At 43.2% G+C, this 13,275-nt stretch overlaps 1 protein-coding gene across 1 annotated transcript; it reads left to right on the top strand.

Annotated features, from left to right (window-relative positions):
- Positions 1-1,379: 1,379 nt before the first annotated feature.
- Positions 1,380-2,709, top strand: LOC119294087 (NAC domain-containing protein 22-like). The gene is made up of 2 exons (XM_037572351.1): positions 1,380-1,617; positions 1,707-2,709. Exons 1-2 carry the CDS (start codon positions 1,434-1,436, stop codon positions 2,582-2,584), a joined length of 1,062 nt encoding a protein of 353 aa, XP_037428248.1. The 5' UTR covers positions 1,380-1,433; the 3' UTR covers positions 2,585-2,709.
- Positions 2,710-13,275: the final 10,566 nt, after the last annotated feature.

Genomic DNA, 13,275 nt, shown 5'->3' with positions numbered 1-13,275 from the left:
GGGTCACCGAGGCTGCTGGGGCGGCGCAGCGACGGGGGTGGCACTGGGCGGCGGCGGCACGGGGGTGGGGTGGCGCGGGGCGGCGGCGGCTCGGGCGCGGGCGGAGAGAGAGAGGGGACAGATAGAGATGTGGGGCGCGGGCGGGCGTCGATGGATTTTAGTTAGGGCATAGCAAACATGGTCGTTGCCGTCAGCTCTTTCTTTGCCGTCAACTTCTATTAAGCTGAGGGCAAAGACCTTCTTTGCCGTCAGCTAGCAAACGGCAAAGATCTAGCTGACGGCAAAGATCCTGATTCCAGTAGTGTGAGACCGATTCCATGCCATCCCATGCATCCAAACTTTCGTGTCGCGCCACCTGCATGCGTGCATCCGCGTGTACCCCCTACCCTATGAGCACCTCCGAGAGACTGAACCGGCATATCATTTTGAGATTTACAAAGTCAGCGTAGGCGCCTCGTCGTCAACGAGAACGTCTCGTCCCACTGAAAGGCATCGCCGGGAACGTCTCCTCCCACTGAAAGCGCATCGCCGGAAATCCTAAATAAATCCAGAAATAATGCGAGCACAGGACTTGAACCCTAGTGGGTTGGGGATACCACTATCCCTCTAACCATTCAACCACAGGTTGGTTCGCGCATGTTTAGGGGGCTGCTGACTACTACATCAAGTTGTTGAACGTCCCTTAAAAAAATCAACTTGTTGAACAGTAGATTTCAGGTGCAAGGTAAGCACGGAAAGTGCACTGAAGTAATCACTGCCATTGCAATGCTTTCCAAAATGGCGAGTAGCAATCTTTCGAGAAGCAATCCTACGAGTATTTTATTTATCGGTGCTGCTAAATCTCAGTCGACTGAGACTTCGCGAAGTCTCAGTCGATGTTATATTCCTTCGATTTTTCATGCAGATTCGTGTAAAGTTTTTTGTTTTTTTATTTCTTTTCCTTTTATACACTATGTGTCACTTGATTGAGACTTCGCGAAGTCTCAGCCGACTGAGACCTAGTCACACCCTTTATTTATTTTGGCTAAAAGTCCTAGCCTTAGGTTTTCAATATGGAGCGTGGCACAAGATAAATACAGTATATAGGCCGAACAAGGATGACGAAAAGGAGTCAATCTGTGTGACTTCATGAGTCTGCAAACACCAGATCTAAATTAAGTAAGGCAGTGATTAATTTAGTGGTAAGTAAAGCCGGCACAAATCCATTCTATCTTGCGTACCGAGCTAGAGCACCGGTTGCTTTCTCCAGTGCCAAGAAACTGCGACCCCCCTTTTCTGCAGGAAACCGCGTAGGTTGGCATAATTTTTTGAAGCTCTATATAAGCAACCCCGACGGTCCGGTAGGGTGCCACGACCACCGCTATCATCCACCTTCCAGCAGCAGCATCATAACAAATACAGCGCCGATCGAGCACTTGGAGCAGCAGCCAGCAATGGCAATGGCAGTGGCGGCGTCGACCATGGAGGTCGATCAGGACCTCCCCGGCTTCCGGTTCCACCCCACGGAAGAGGAGCTCCTCGGCTTCTACCTCTCCCACGTCGCACTTGGCAAGAAGCTCCACTTCGACATCATCGGCACCCTCAACATTTATCGCCACGATCCCTGGGATCTTCCCGGTACGTACACAAGAACATTGTGGCAGTGATCGATCGATCCGGGATATGTTTGAGCAGCAAGCTGATGATATTTGTGTGTGGATATCCAGGGATGGCGAAGATCGGTGAGAGGGAGTGGTACTTCTTCGTGCCGCGTGACCGGAAGGCGGGGAGCGGCGGGCGGCCGAACCGGACCACGGAGCGGGGATTCTGGAAGGCAACGGGGTCGGACAGGGCCATACGGAGCACCGGCGACCCCAAGCGGGTCATTGGGCTCAAGAAGACGCTCGTCTTCTACCAGGGCCGCGCACCGCGGGGCACCAAGACGGACTGGGTCATGAACGAGTACCGCCTCCCTGAAACCGGCGCGGCGCCGCCCAGTGAGGACACGGTGCTGTGCAAGGTATACCGGAAGGCCACGCCGTTCAAGGAGCTAGAGCAGAGAGCCTTTGAGATGGAGGAGATGAAGCAGAGGTCCGGCGGCAACGGTGGGTACGGCTACAGTGGCGCGGCCAGAGCGTGCCCTGTTCCGGCAGCCGGCGACTTCTACCTGTCGCCGTCCGACGACGTCCAGGACAACTTCCTGATCCCCTCCTCCCCCTCCTCCTCGTCGGTGGCGCTGTCCGGCAACAGCAGCAGCCACGACGCGCCCAGGGTAACCAAGAAGGAAGCAGACGTCGCCATGGTCACCGTCGCGTCGACGTCGTCTTTGTCGCAAGCGGCGAACGCCCCCTTCCATCTGCAGGTTCCGGCCGTGAACCCACCCTGCAGCATCCAGTTACCGGCGGCGAACCATGGGATGCCGAACATGTCCACCCTGCAGCTACCGGCGGCGAGCAAGGGTGTGCTGGACCTGCCCAGCCTGCAACTACCGGCGGGGAGTAGCCACGGAGTGTTCGACTGGCTAAATGACCCGTTCCTGACGCAGCTGCGCAGCCCGTGGCAGGACCAGCATTGCATGTCCCCTCACGCCCATCTTCTATACTAGCCAGATGCAAGTCGTGCAAAGAGCAAGTATGCAAAACTTGAAGCAGAGTAGATAGTTACCTGTAAATTCAGTTGTGCATAGCACTACGAACCTAGACGCCTGTCTCTTTGTTTGACATGACAGTTTGTAACTAAGCCTGCAATGGATCAACTTATGGAATTGTTCTGTGTTTGTCAAACTTCAGGGTAAAAATAGTTTTTTTTTATAATCAAGAATGCCTGTGGTGGGAATAAGAAAGAAGAAGAAATATTATTATCATTTATTGATGTTTTAGACATTAAAGCGGTATGTGAGGAAGGGAGATAACAACAATGTGAGGAAGGGAGATAACAACATGAAGTTCTTCCATCTGATCGTGAATGGCACATAGTCTAAAAAGAAAATTGTTCAACTTGGGAACGATGAGGAAACCATTGCGGGCCAGGATAATCTCAAATCATATGTTTCTAATTATTATAAGCAGTTGTTTGGAGCACGGGGGTACATGATAACCCACAAGTATAGGGGATCGCAACAGTTTTAGAGGGTAGAGTATTCAACCCGACTTTGTTGATTCGACACAAGGGGAGCCAAAGAATATTCTCAAGTATTAGCAGCTGAGTTGTCAATTCAACCACACCTGGAAACTTAGTATCTGCAGCAAAGTGTTTAGTACAAAGTAATATGATAGTAGTGGCAACGTTAACAAAAGTAAAGACAACAAAAGTAATGTTTTTGGTATTTTGTAGTGATTGTAACAGTAGCAACGGAAAAGTAAATAAGCGGGAACCAGTATATGGAAAACTCGTAGGCACTGGATTAGTGATGGATAATTATGCCGGATGCGGTTCGTCATGTAACAGTCATAACATAGGGTGACACAGAACTAGCTCCAGTTCATCAATATAATGTAGGCATGTATTCCGTATATAGTCATACGTGCTTATGGAAAAGAACTTGCATGCCATCTTTTGTCCTACCCTCCCGTGGCAGCGGGGTCCTATTGGAAACTAAGGGATATTAAGACCTCTTTTTAATAGAGAACCGGAATAAAGCATTAGCACATAGTGAATACATGAACTCCTCAAACTATGGTCATCACCGGGAGTGGTCCCAATTATTGTCACTTCGGGGTTGCCGGATCATAACACATAATAGGTGACTATAAACTTGCAAGATAGGATCAAGAACACACATATATTCATGAAAACATAATAGGTTCAGATCTGAAATCATGGCACTCGGGTCCTAGTGACAAGCATTAAGCATAGCAAAGTCATAGCAACATCAATCGCAAAACATAATGGATACTAGGGATCAAACCCTAACAAAACTAACTCGATTACATGATAAATCGCATCCAACCCATCACCGTCCAGCAAGCCTACGATGCAATTACTCACGCACGGCGGTGAGCATCATGAAATTGGTGATGGAGGATGGTTGATGATAACGAAGACAACGAATCCCCCTCTTCGGAGCCCCGAACGGACTCCAGATCAGCCCTGTCGAGAGAGATTAAGGCTTGGCGGCGGCTCCGTATCATAAAACGCGATTATTTCTTCTCTCCGATTTTTTTCTTCACGAAAGCCAATATATGGAGTTGGAGTTGGCGTCAGAGGGCCACCAGGGGGCCCACGAGATAGGGGGCGCGCCCAGGGGGCGCCCCCCACCCTCGTGGACAGGGTGTGGGCCCCATGGTCTTCATCTTTGGTGAAGATTTTTTATTTTTTTTTCTAAGGTGTTCCGTGGAGTTTCAGGTCATTCCGAGAACTTTTATTTTTTGCACATAAAACAACACCATGGCAATTCTACTGAAAACAGCGTCAGTCCGGGTTAGTTCCACCCAAATCATACAAGTTAGAGTCCAAAACAAGGGCAAAAGTGTTTAGAAAAATAGATACGACTGAGACGTATCAACTCCCCGAAGCTTAAACCCTTACTTGTCCTCAAGCAATTCAGTTGGCAAACTGAAAGAGAAAAATAAAAACTTTTACAAACTCTGTTTGCTCTTTTTGTTGCAAACATGAAAAGCCGGCATTCAAGTTTCAACAATTATTATGAACTAACCATACTCACAATAACACGTAGGTCTCACAATTACTCATATCAATAGCATAATCAGTTAGCGAGCCATAATAATAAAACTCGGATGACAACACTTTCTCAAAATAATCATAACATGATATAACAAAACGGTATCTCGCTAGCCCTTTCTGAGACCGCAAAACATAAATGCAGAGCACCTTTAAAGATTAAGGACTGACTAAACATTGTAATTCATGGTAAAAGAGATCCAGTCAAGTCATACCCAATATAAACCAATTATAATGAATGCAAACGACAATGTGCTCTCCAGCGGGTGCTTTTTAATAAGAAAGGTGATGACTCAACATAAAAGTAAATGGATAAGGCCTTCACAGAGGGAAGCGGGGATTTGTAGAGGTGCCAGAGCTCGGATTTGAAATAGAGATAAATTATATTTTGAGCGGCATACTCTCATTGTCAACATAACAACTAAAAGACGATGATATCTCCCATGCTAAACAGATTATAGGCGGTTCCCAAACAGAATAGTAAAATTTATACCCCCCTTCCTCCACAAGCATCAATCCATGGCTTGCTCGAAACAATGAGTGCCTCCAACATTCAACGGGCCCCAAGGGGAGTTTTGTTTGCAGTTATTTTGATTTAGTTTGCATAAAGCATGGGACTGGGCATCCCGGTTACCAGCCATTTTCTCGTGAATGAGGAGCGGAGTCCACTCCTCTTGAAAATAACCCGCCTAACACAGAAGATAAGGGCAGCTCTAGTTGACATATGAGCTATTCGAGCATGCAAAACAGAATATTTATTTGAAGGTTTAGAGTTTGGCACATACAAATTTACTTGGAACGGCAGGTAAATACCGCATATAGGAAGGTATAATGGACTCATATGGAACAACTTTGGGGTTTAAGGAGTTTGAATGCACAAGCAGTATTCCCGCTTAGTACAGGTGAAGGCTAGCAAAAGACTGGAAAGCGACCAACTGAGAGAGCGACAACAGTCGTAAACATGCATTAAAATTAATTCACACCGAATACAAGCATGAGTAGGATATAATCCACCATGAACATAAATATCATGAAGGCTATGTTGATTTGATTCAACTACATGCGTGAACATGTGCCAAGTCGAGTCACTCAATTCATTTAAAGGAGGATACCATCCCATCATACCACATCATAATATTCTAATAGCATGTTGGCACGCAAGGTAAACCATTATAACTCATAGCTAATCAAGCATGGCACAAGCAACTATAATCTCTAAATGTCATTGCAAATATGTTTACTTCATAATAGCTGACTCGGGAACGATGAATCATCATATTTATAAAAACAAGAAAGGTCGAGTTCATACCAGCTTTTCTCATCCCAATAAGTCCATCATATATCATCATCATTTCCTTTCACTTGCACGACCGAACGGTGTGTATAATAATAAGAGTGCACGTGCATTGGACTAAGCTGGAATCTGCAAGCATTCAACTCAAGAGAGAAGACAAGTAATATGTGTTCTAAGTTAAATAAACAATCATGCATATAAGAGCCACTAAGCAATTTTCAATATGGTCTTCTCGACCCCCAAAGAAAGGAAAAGACATAAAAACTATTTACACGGGAAAGCTCCCAACAAGTAAAAGAAGAACGGGAAATTTTTTTGGGTTTCTTTTTAATTCTACTACAAGCATGGAAAGTAAACTAACTATTTTTTTTGTTTTTCTTAAGGTTTATTATACACACAAGAAAGCAGGAAAAAGAAATTTAAACTAGCATGGATATTACAGTGAAAAAGTATGAGCACTGACATCTAGCAATGAGTGTGTATGAACATGAATGAAATGTCGGTGGAAAATACGTACTCCCCCAAGCTTAGGCTTTTGGCCTAAGTTGGTCTATTGCCAGGGATAGCCTGGCGGATACCCGTAGGTGAAGCTGGGGTCGTACTGTGATGCAGCGGCTACCGCCGCCTGAGCTACAGCGTGGCGTTGAGCAGCCTCAGCTCTCCTCTCGTACTCATCTGCCTCCTCTCTGGTAATAATATATCTTCCTTTTGTCTGAAAATCAAAGAAGGCAGGAGCAGGAAGAGCAATATGGACTACATGACATTTGTTAAAGATTAGTCGATACTGGAGGGGTGGTTCAGTCCTCTCAACAAACTGGTGGGAAACCATAGAATCAAAATCTAAATAAGAAGGGGGTAACTCCATATCACCCTCACGAATGTCTATCTCAAGAAAATTAGCTAAGCGGGTTGCATAAATTCCTCCAAAGAAATCTCCGCTATGTTTATTCTGATGCAGCCTGCGAGCTACAATGGCTCCCATATGATAAGATTGGTCTCCTAATACAGCACTCCTGAGAATACTGAGATCAGGGACACACATGTGACATGCTTCATCCTTAGCATTTATGCATCTACCTATGAAGAGAGCAAAATAATGTATAGCAGGAAAGTGAGCGCTCCCTATAGTAGCTTGTGTATATCTCTAGATTCCCCCACAGTTATTCTAGCAAGAAAGTCTCTATATTCAGATTTAGGGGGATCCCTGACATTACCCCAAGATGGAAGTTTGCAAGCGGAAGTGAAATCCTCTAAGTCCATGGTATAAGATTTGTCATAAAGGTCAAACATGACTGAAGGAGAATTACACGAAGATGAAAACTCAAACCTCCTCACAAATGAACTTGTAAGATCATGATACTGGGGGCATTTGTCAGCTTCAAAGTCCTCAAGACCGGCGTTACTCAAATATGTGCTAAATTCTTCTTTGATCCCCACTTGATTCATAAAATTTTCCGAAGGCCATTCACAGGGCCTCACATGAGCGTCTCTTGGTGGTTCCTCATCAGCATCACGTATTGCAAGCCTGGGACCTTGCTTCCTTGAAGGGCCACCTTGGAACATCCTCCTAATCATATTGTTTCTTCTGAAAAATTTCTGAATTTTTTTAGTAACTTCAAATAAAAGTGAACCAACTTCAATAAAATTGATAGCAACAACTCCCACAAGTGCCTAGAGCCTATATAAAGCATTGGAGCTACTTGGAACCATATAAATTTGACATGCAAGATCAAGAACATGGTCACCTATGCAGCACAAATTTGCAATGAATAAAGCACTAGAACAAAAACTAATTGGACCAATGGAGGAGTCACATACCAAGGAACAATCTCCCCAAGCAGTTTTGCGAGAGGTGCGTTGAGCAAGGAGATCGAAAATGACAGCAACGGGAGCTGGAACTCGTGCTTGAGTTGGTTTTTCGTGTTTGTGTGAGGCAGAGGAAGAAGATGGGTGCAAGGATAAGTGGAGGGGGGCCACCGTGGCCCACGAGGCAGGGGGGCGCGCCCAGGGGGTAGGGCGCGCCCTCCACCCTCGTGGCCAGGTGGCAGCTCCCCCCGCGGTAATTTTTGCACAGTAAATCCTCAAATATTCCCGAAAAAATCATATTAAATTGGCATGGCATTCTGAGGACTTTTATTTTCGGGGTATTTTTATATTGCACGGATAAGTCAGGAAACAGACAGAAAAATATTATTTTACTTTATTTCTACTAAATAACAGAAAATATAAAGAGGGTACAGAAGGTTGTGCTTCTAGTTTCATCCATCTCGTGATCATCAAAATGAACCCACTAACAAGGTTGATCAAGTCTTGTTAACAAATTCATTCCGAATAATCACAGAACCGGAGAAATTTCGAATAACACTATGTTACCTCAACGGGGATATGAAAATCCCCAACAATAAGAATATCATACTTTTTCTTGACAGTAGGGAGAGGAAATTTAAAACCTCCAAATATAATCGATGGAATTTTTCCAATAGAGTTGATACTATAAACTTTAGGTTGTTTTCTCGGAAAGTGTACCGTATGCTCATTGCCATCAACATGAAAAGTGACATTGCCTTTGTTGCAATCAATAACAGCCCCTGCAGTATTAAGGAAAGGTCTTCCAAGAATAATAGACATACTATCATCCTCGGGAATATCAAGAATAACAAAGTCCGTTAAAATAGTAACGTTCGCAACTACAACAGGCACATCCTCACAAATACCGACAGGTATAGCAGTTGATTTATCAGCCATTTGCGAAGATATTTCAGTAGGTGTCAACTTATTCAAGTCAAGTCTACGATATAAAGAGAGAGACATAACACTGACACCGGTTCCAAGATCACATAAGGCAGTTTTAACATAATTTCTCTTAATGGAGCATGGTATAGTAGGTACTCCTGGATCTCCAAGTTTCTTTGGTATTCCACCCTTAAAAGTATAATTAGCAAGCATGGTGGAAATTTCAGCTTCAGGTATCTTTCTTTTATTAGTAATGATATCCTTCATATACTTAGCATAAGGATTTGTTTTGAGCACATCAGTTAATCGCACACGCAAAAAAATGGGGCTAATCATTTCAGCAAAGCGCTCAAAATCCTCATCATCCTTTTTCTTGGATAGTTTCGGAGGAAAAGGCATGGATTTCTGAACCCATGATTACCTTTCTTTACCATGTTTCCTAGCAACAAAGTCTCTTTTATCATAATGTTGATTCCTTGATTGTGGGTTATCAAGATCAACAGCAGGTTCAACTTCTACATCATTATCATTACTAGGTTGAACATCAACATGAACATTATCACTAGGTTCATGTTCATCACCTGATTGTGTTTCAGCATCAGAAATAGAGATATCATTTGGATTCTCAGGTGGTTCAGCAATAGGTTCACCAGAAGTTTGCAAAGTCCTATCATTTTTCAAAGAACTAGGTACATCAATATTATTTCTCTGAGAATCTTGCTCGATTCTCTTAGGGTGGCCTTCAGGATACAAAGGTTCCTGAGTCATTCTACCAGTTCTAGTAGCCACTCTAACAACATAATCATTTTTCTTACTATTCATTTCATCAAGCACTTCTTTTTGAGCTTTAAGTACTTGTTCTACTTGAGTGGTAACCATAGAAGCATGTTTGCTAACAAGTTTAAGTTCACCTCTAATATCAGCCAAATAATCACCCAAGCATTTAATCATAAAGGTATTCTGTTTTAATTGTCTACCAAAATAAGCATTAAAGTCATCTTGCTTAAGCATAAAGTCATCAAACTCATCCAAGCACTGACTAGCAATTTTAGTAGGAGGAACTTCAGCTTTATCATATCTATAGAGAGAATTTACCTTTACTACCTGTGTCGGGATATCGGGAGGTTCTTCAGTGAATAAGTAATTGAGATCATATACTTCTTCAACAGGCGTTAAATTAAGACCATGTATTTCTTCAATAGGAGGTAAATTCTTAACATCTTCAGCTTTAATACCTTTTTCTTTCATAGATTTCTTTGCCTCTTGCATATCTTTAGGAATAGGCTCAGTAATTGGCTCTGGAACTGGCTCAGGAGGTGGCTCAAGAGGTGCCCAATTATTTTCATTTGCCAACATATTATTCAATAGAATTCCAGCTTCATCCGGTGTTGTTTCCCGGAAAAGAGAACCAACACAACTATCCAGGTAATCTTTGGAAGCATCAGTTAGTCCATTATAAAAGATATCAAATATTTCAGGTTTCTTAAGAGGATGATCAGGCAAAGCATTAAGTAACTTGAGAAGCCTCCCCCAAGCTTGCGGGAGACTCTCTTCTTCAATTTGCACGAAGTTGTATATTTCCCTCAAAGCAGCTTGTTTCTTATGAGCAGAGAAATATTTAGCAGAGAAGTAATAAATCATATCCTCGGGACTTTGCACACAACCAGGATCAAGAGAATTAAACCATATCTTAGCATCACCCTTTAATGAGAACGGAAATATTTTGAGTAAATAAAGGTAGCGCGATCTCTCATTATTAGTAAACAGGGTAGCTATATCATTTAACTTAGTAAGATGTGCCATAACAGTTTCAGATTCATAACCATAAAAAGGATCAGATTCAACCAAAGTAATTATATCTGGATCAACAGAAAAATCATAATAATACTTATCAGGAACACAGATAGGTGAAGTAGCAAAAGCAGGGTCGGGTCTCATTCTATCTCTAAAAGATTCTTTACTCCATTTAACTAGCAACCTCTTACGTTCATATCTATCCTGGCAAGCAAGAATAGCTGCAGAAGATTCAACTTCAAAAAGATAACCCTCAGGAATAGCAGGCATATTCTCATCATCACTAACATCATCGTATTCAGGTTCAATAATTTCTCTTTCTCTAGACTTAGCAATTTGCTCATCAAGAAATTCACCAAGGGGCACAGTAGTATCAAACATAGAAGTAGTTTCATCATAAGTATCATGCATAGAAGAAGTGGCATCATCAATAACATGCGACATATCAGAATTCATAGCAGTAGCAGGTTTAGGTGTCGCAAGCTTACTTATAACAGAAGGAGAATCTAGTGCAAGGCCAGATGGCCGTTCCTTACCTTCCCTCTTAGTTGAGGGCAAAATAGTAGTTCGATCATCTATCAAGTTCTTCATAGTGTCCAGCAGATATAAATCCCAAATGACTCAAAGAATAGAGCTATGCTCCCCGGCAACGGTGCCAGAAAAAGGTCTTGATAACCCACAAGTATAGGGGATCGCAACAGTTTTCGAGGGTAGAGTATTCAACCCAAATTTGTTGATTCGACACAAGGGGAGCCAAAGAATAATCTCAAGTATTAGCAGTCGAGTTGTCAATTCAACCACACCTAGAAACTTAGTATCTGCAGCAAAGTGTTTAGTGGAAAAGTAATATGATAGTAGTGGTAACGGTAACAAAAGTAAAGACAGCAAAAGTAATGTTTTTGGTATTTTGTAGTGATTGTAACAGTAGCAACGGAAAAGTAAATAAGCGAGAACCAGTATATGGAAAACTCATAGGCACCAGATTACTGATGGATAATTATGCCGGATGCGGTTCGTCATGTAACAGTCATAACATAGGGTGACACAGAACTAGCTCCAGTTCATCAATGTAATGTAGGCATGTATTCCGTATATAGTCATACGTGCTTATGGAAAAGAACTTGCATGACATCTTTTGTCCTACCCTCCCGTGGCAGCGGGGTCCTATTGGAAACTAAGGGATATTAAGGCCTCCTTTTAATAGAGAACCGGAACAAAGCATTAGCACATAGTGAATACATGAACTCCTCAAACTATGGTCATCACCGGGAGTGGTCCCGATTATTGTCACTTCGGGGTTGCCGGATCATAACACATAATAGGTGACTATAGACTTGCAAGATAGGATCAAGAACACACATATATTCATGAAAACATAATAGGTTCAGATCTGAAATCATGGCACTCGGGCCCTAGTGACAAGCATTAAGCATAGCAAAGTCATAGCAACATCAATCTCAGAACATAATGGATACTAGGGATCAAACCCTAACAAAACTAACTCGATTACATGATAAATCTCATCCAACCCATCACCGTCCAGCAAGCCTACGATGCAATTACTCATGCACGGCGGTGAGCATCATGAAATTGGTGATGGAGGATGGTTGATGATGACGATGGCGAAGAATCCCCCTCTCCGGAGCCCCGAACGGACTCCAGATCATCCCTCCCGAGAGAGATTAGGGCTTGGCGGCGGCTCCGTATCGTAAAACGCGATTATTTCTTCTCTCCGATTTTTTCTCCCCGAAAGCCAATATATGGAGTTGGAGTTGGCGTCGGAGGGCCACCAGGGGGCCCACGAGGTAGGGGGCGTGCCCAGGGCGGCGCCCCCACCCTCGTGGACAGGGTGTGGGCCCCCTGGTCTTCGTCTTTGGCGAGGATTTTTTATTGTTTTTTCTAAGGTGTTCCGTGGAGTTTCAGGTCATTCCGAGAACTTTTATTTTCTGCACATAAAACAACACCAGGGCAATTCTGATGAAAACAACATCAGTCCGGGTTAGTTCCATTCAAATCATACAAGTTAGAGTCCAAAACAAGGGCAAAAGTGTTTGGAAAAGTAGATACGACGGAGACGTATCAGTAGACCTTTGTATCGATGGACAATATGCCGCCCGTATCGCCTTTTATGAAGAAAATAGATGTTTGAGGTCATCTCACAAATGAAAAGTATTAAAGCTCTGGGACCATATGGTTTTTCAGCGGAATTTTATTAGAAATATTGGAGCATTATAAAATGTGACATTAATGTCGTTGTTTGAAAATTTAATCAACGAGGAGCTTCAACTATTTAAGCTAAACTTCTGAACAATAATTTGCTTCCCAAGAAAGAGAACGCAATGCGTATTGAACAATTTTGGCCTGCCAAGGTGCGATAACACACACTATTGTTTGGCATACGGAGACGACTTTCATTCCAGTGCAAAACATCCCAAAGGGGGTGGTTATCCTTCATGAAATCATTCATAAGAAAATGACCTTTATTACAACAAGCTCTACGTATGAGGGGGTTTTGATCCTGCCTACAGGAAACCTGCGAAGACATTTGTTCAAGGTGGCATTGTCGAGATGAAGGTCAGTGTTGCCATTGATACTATTTTCAAACCCAAAAGGGGTTACTATAAGGTGACCTATGTTGCCAATTCTCTTCAATATTGTGGCCAATCTGCCGGCAATCCTCATAGCAAGGGACAAGGAAAATTGTGAGTTAGAAGATCTCATCGTGCATGTAGCTGATGGGGGTGCATCCAATCTCCAACATGCTGATGATACCATCATTCTGATGGAGCCTGGTC

Source organism: Triticum dicoccoides, chromosome 4B (assembly GCF_002162155.2).
Source record: "Triticum dicoccoides isolate Atlit2015 ecotype Zavitan chromosome 4B, WEW_v2.0, whole genome shotgun sequence".
Taxonomy (NCBI): Eukaryota; Viridiplantae; Streptophyta; class Magnoliopsida; order Poales; family Poaceae; genus Triticum; species Triticum dicoccoides.
Note: the sequence above shows the minus strand (reverse complement) of the source record. Positions and strands in the feature narration are given on the sequence as shown.

Coding starts and splice junctions, on each gene's coding strand:
- LOC119294087 (XM_037572351.1), top strand. CDS start 1,434: ATGGCAATGGCAGTGGCGGCGTCGACCATGGAGGTCGATCAGGACCTC. Junction 1,618..1,706: donor CGATCCCTGGGATCTTCCCG/GTACGTACACAA, acceptor GTGGATATCCAG/GGATGGCGAAGATCGGTGAG.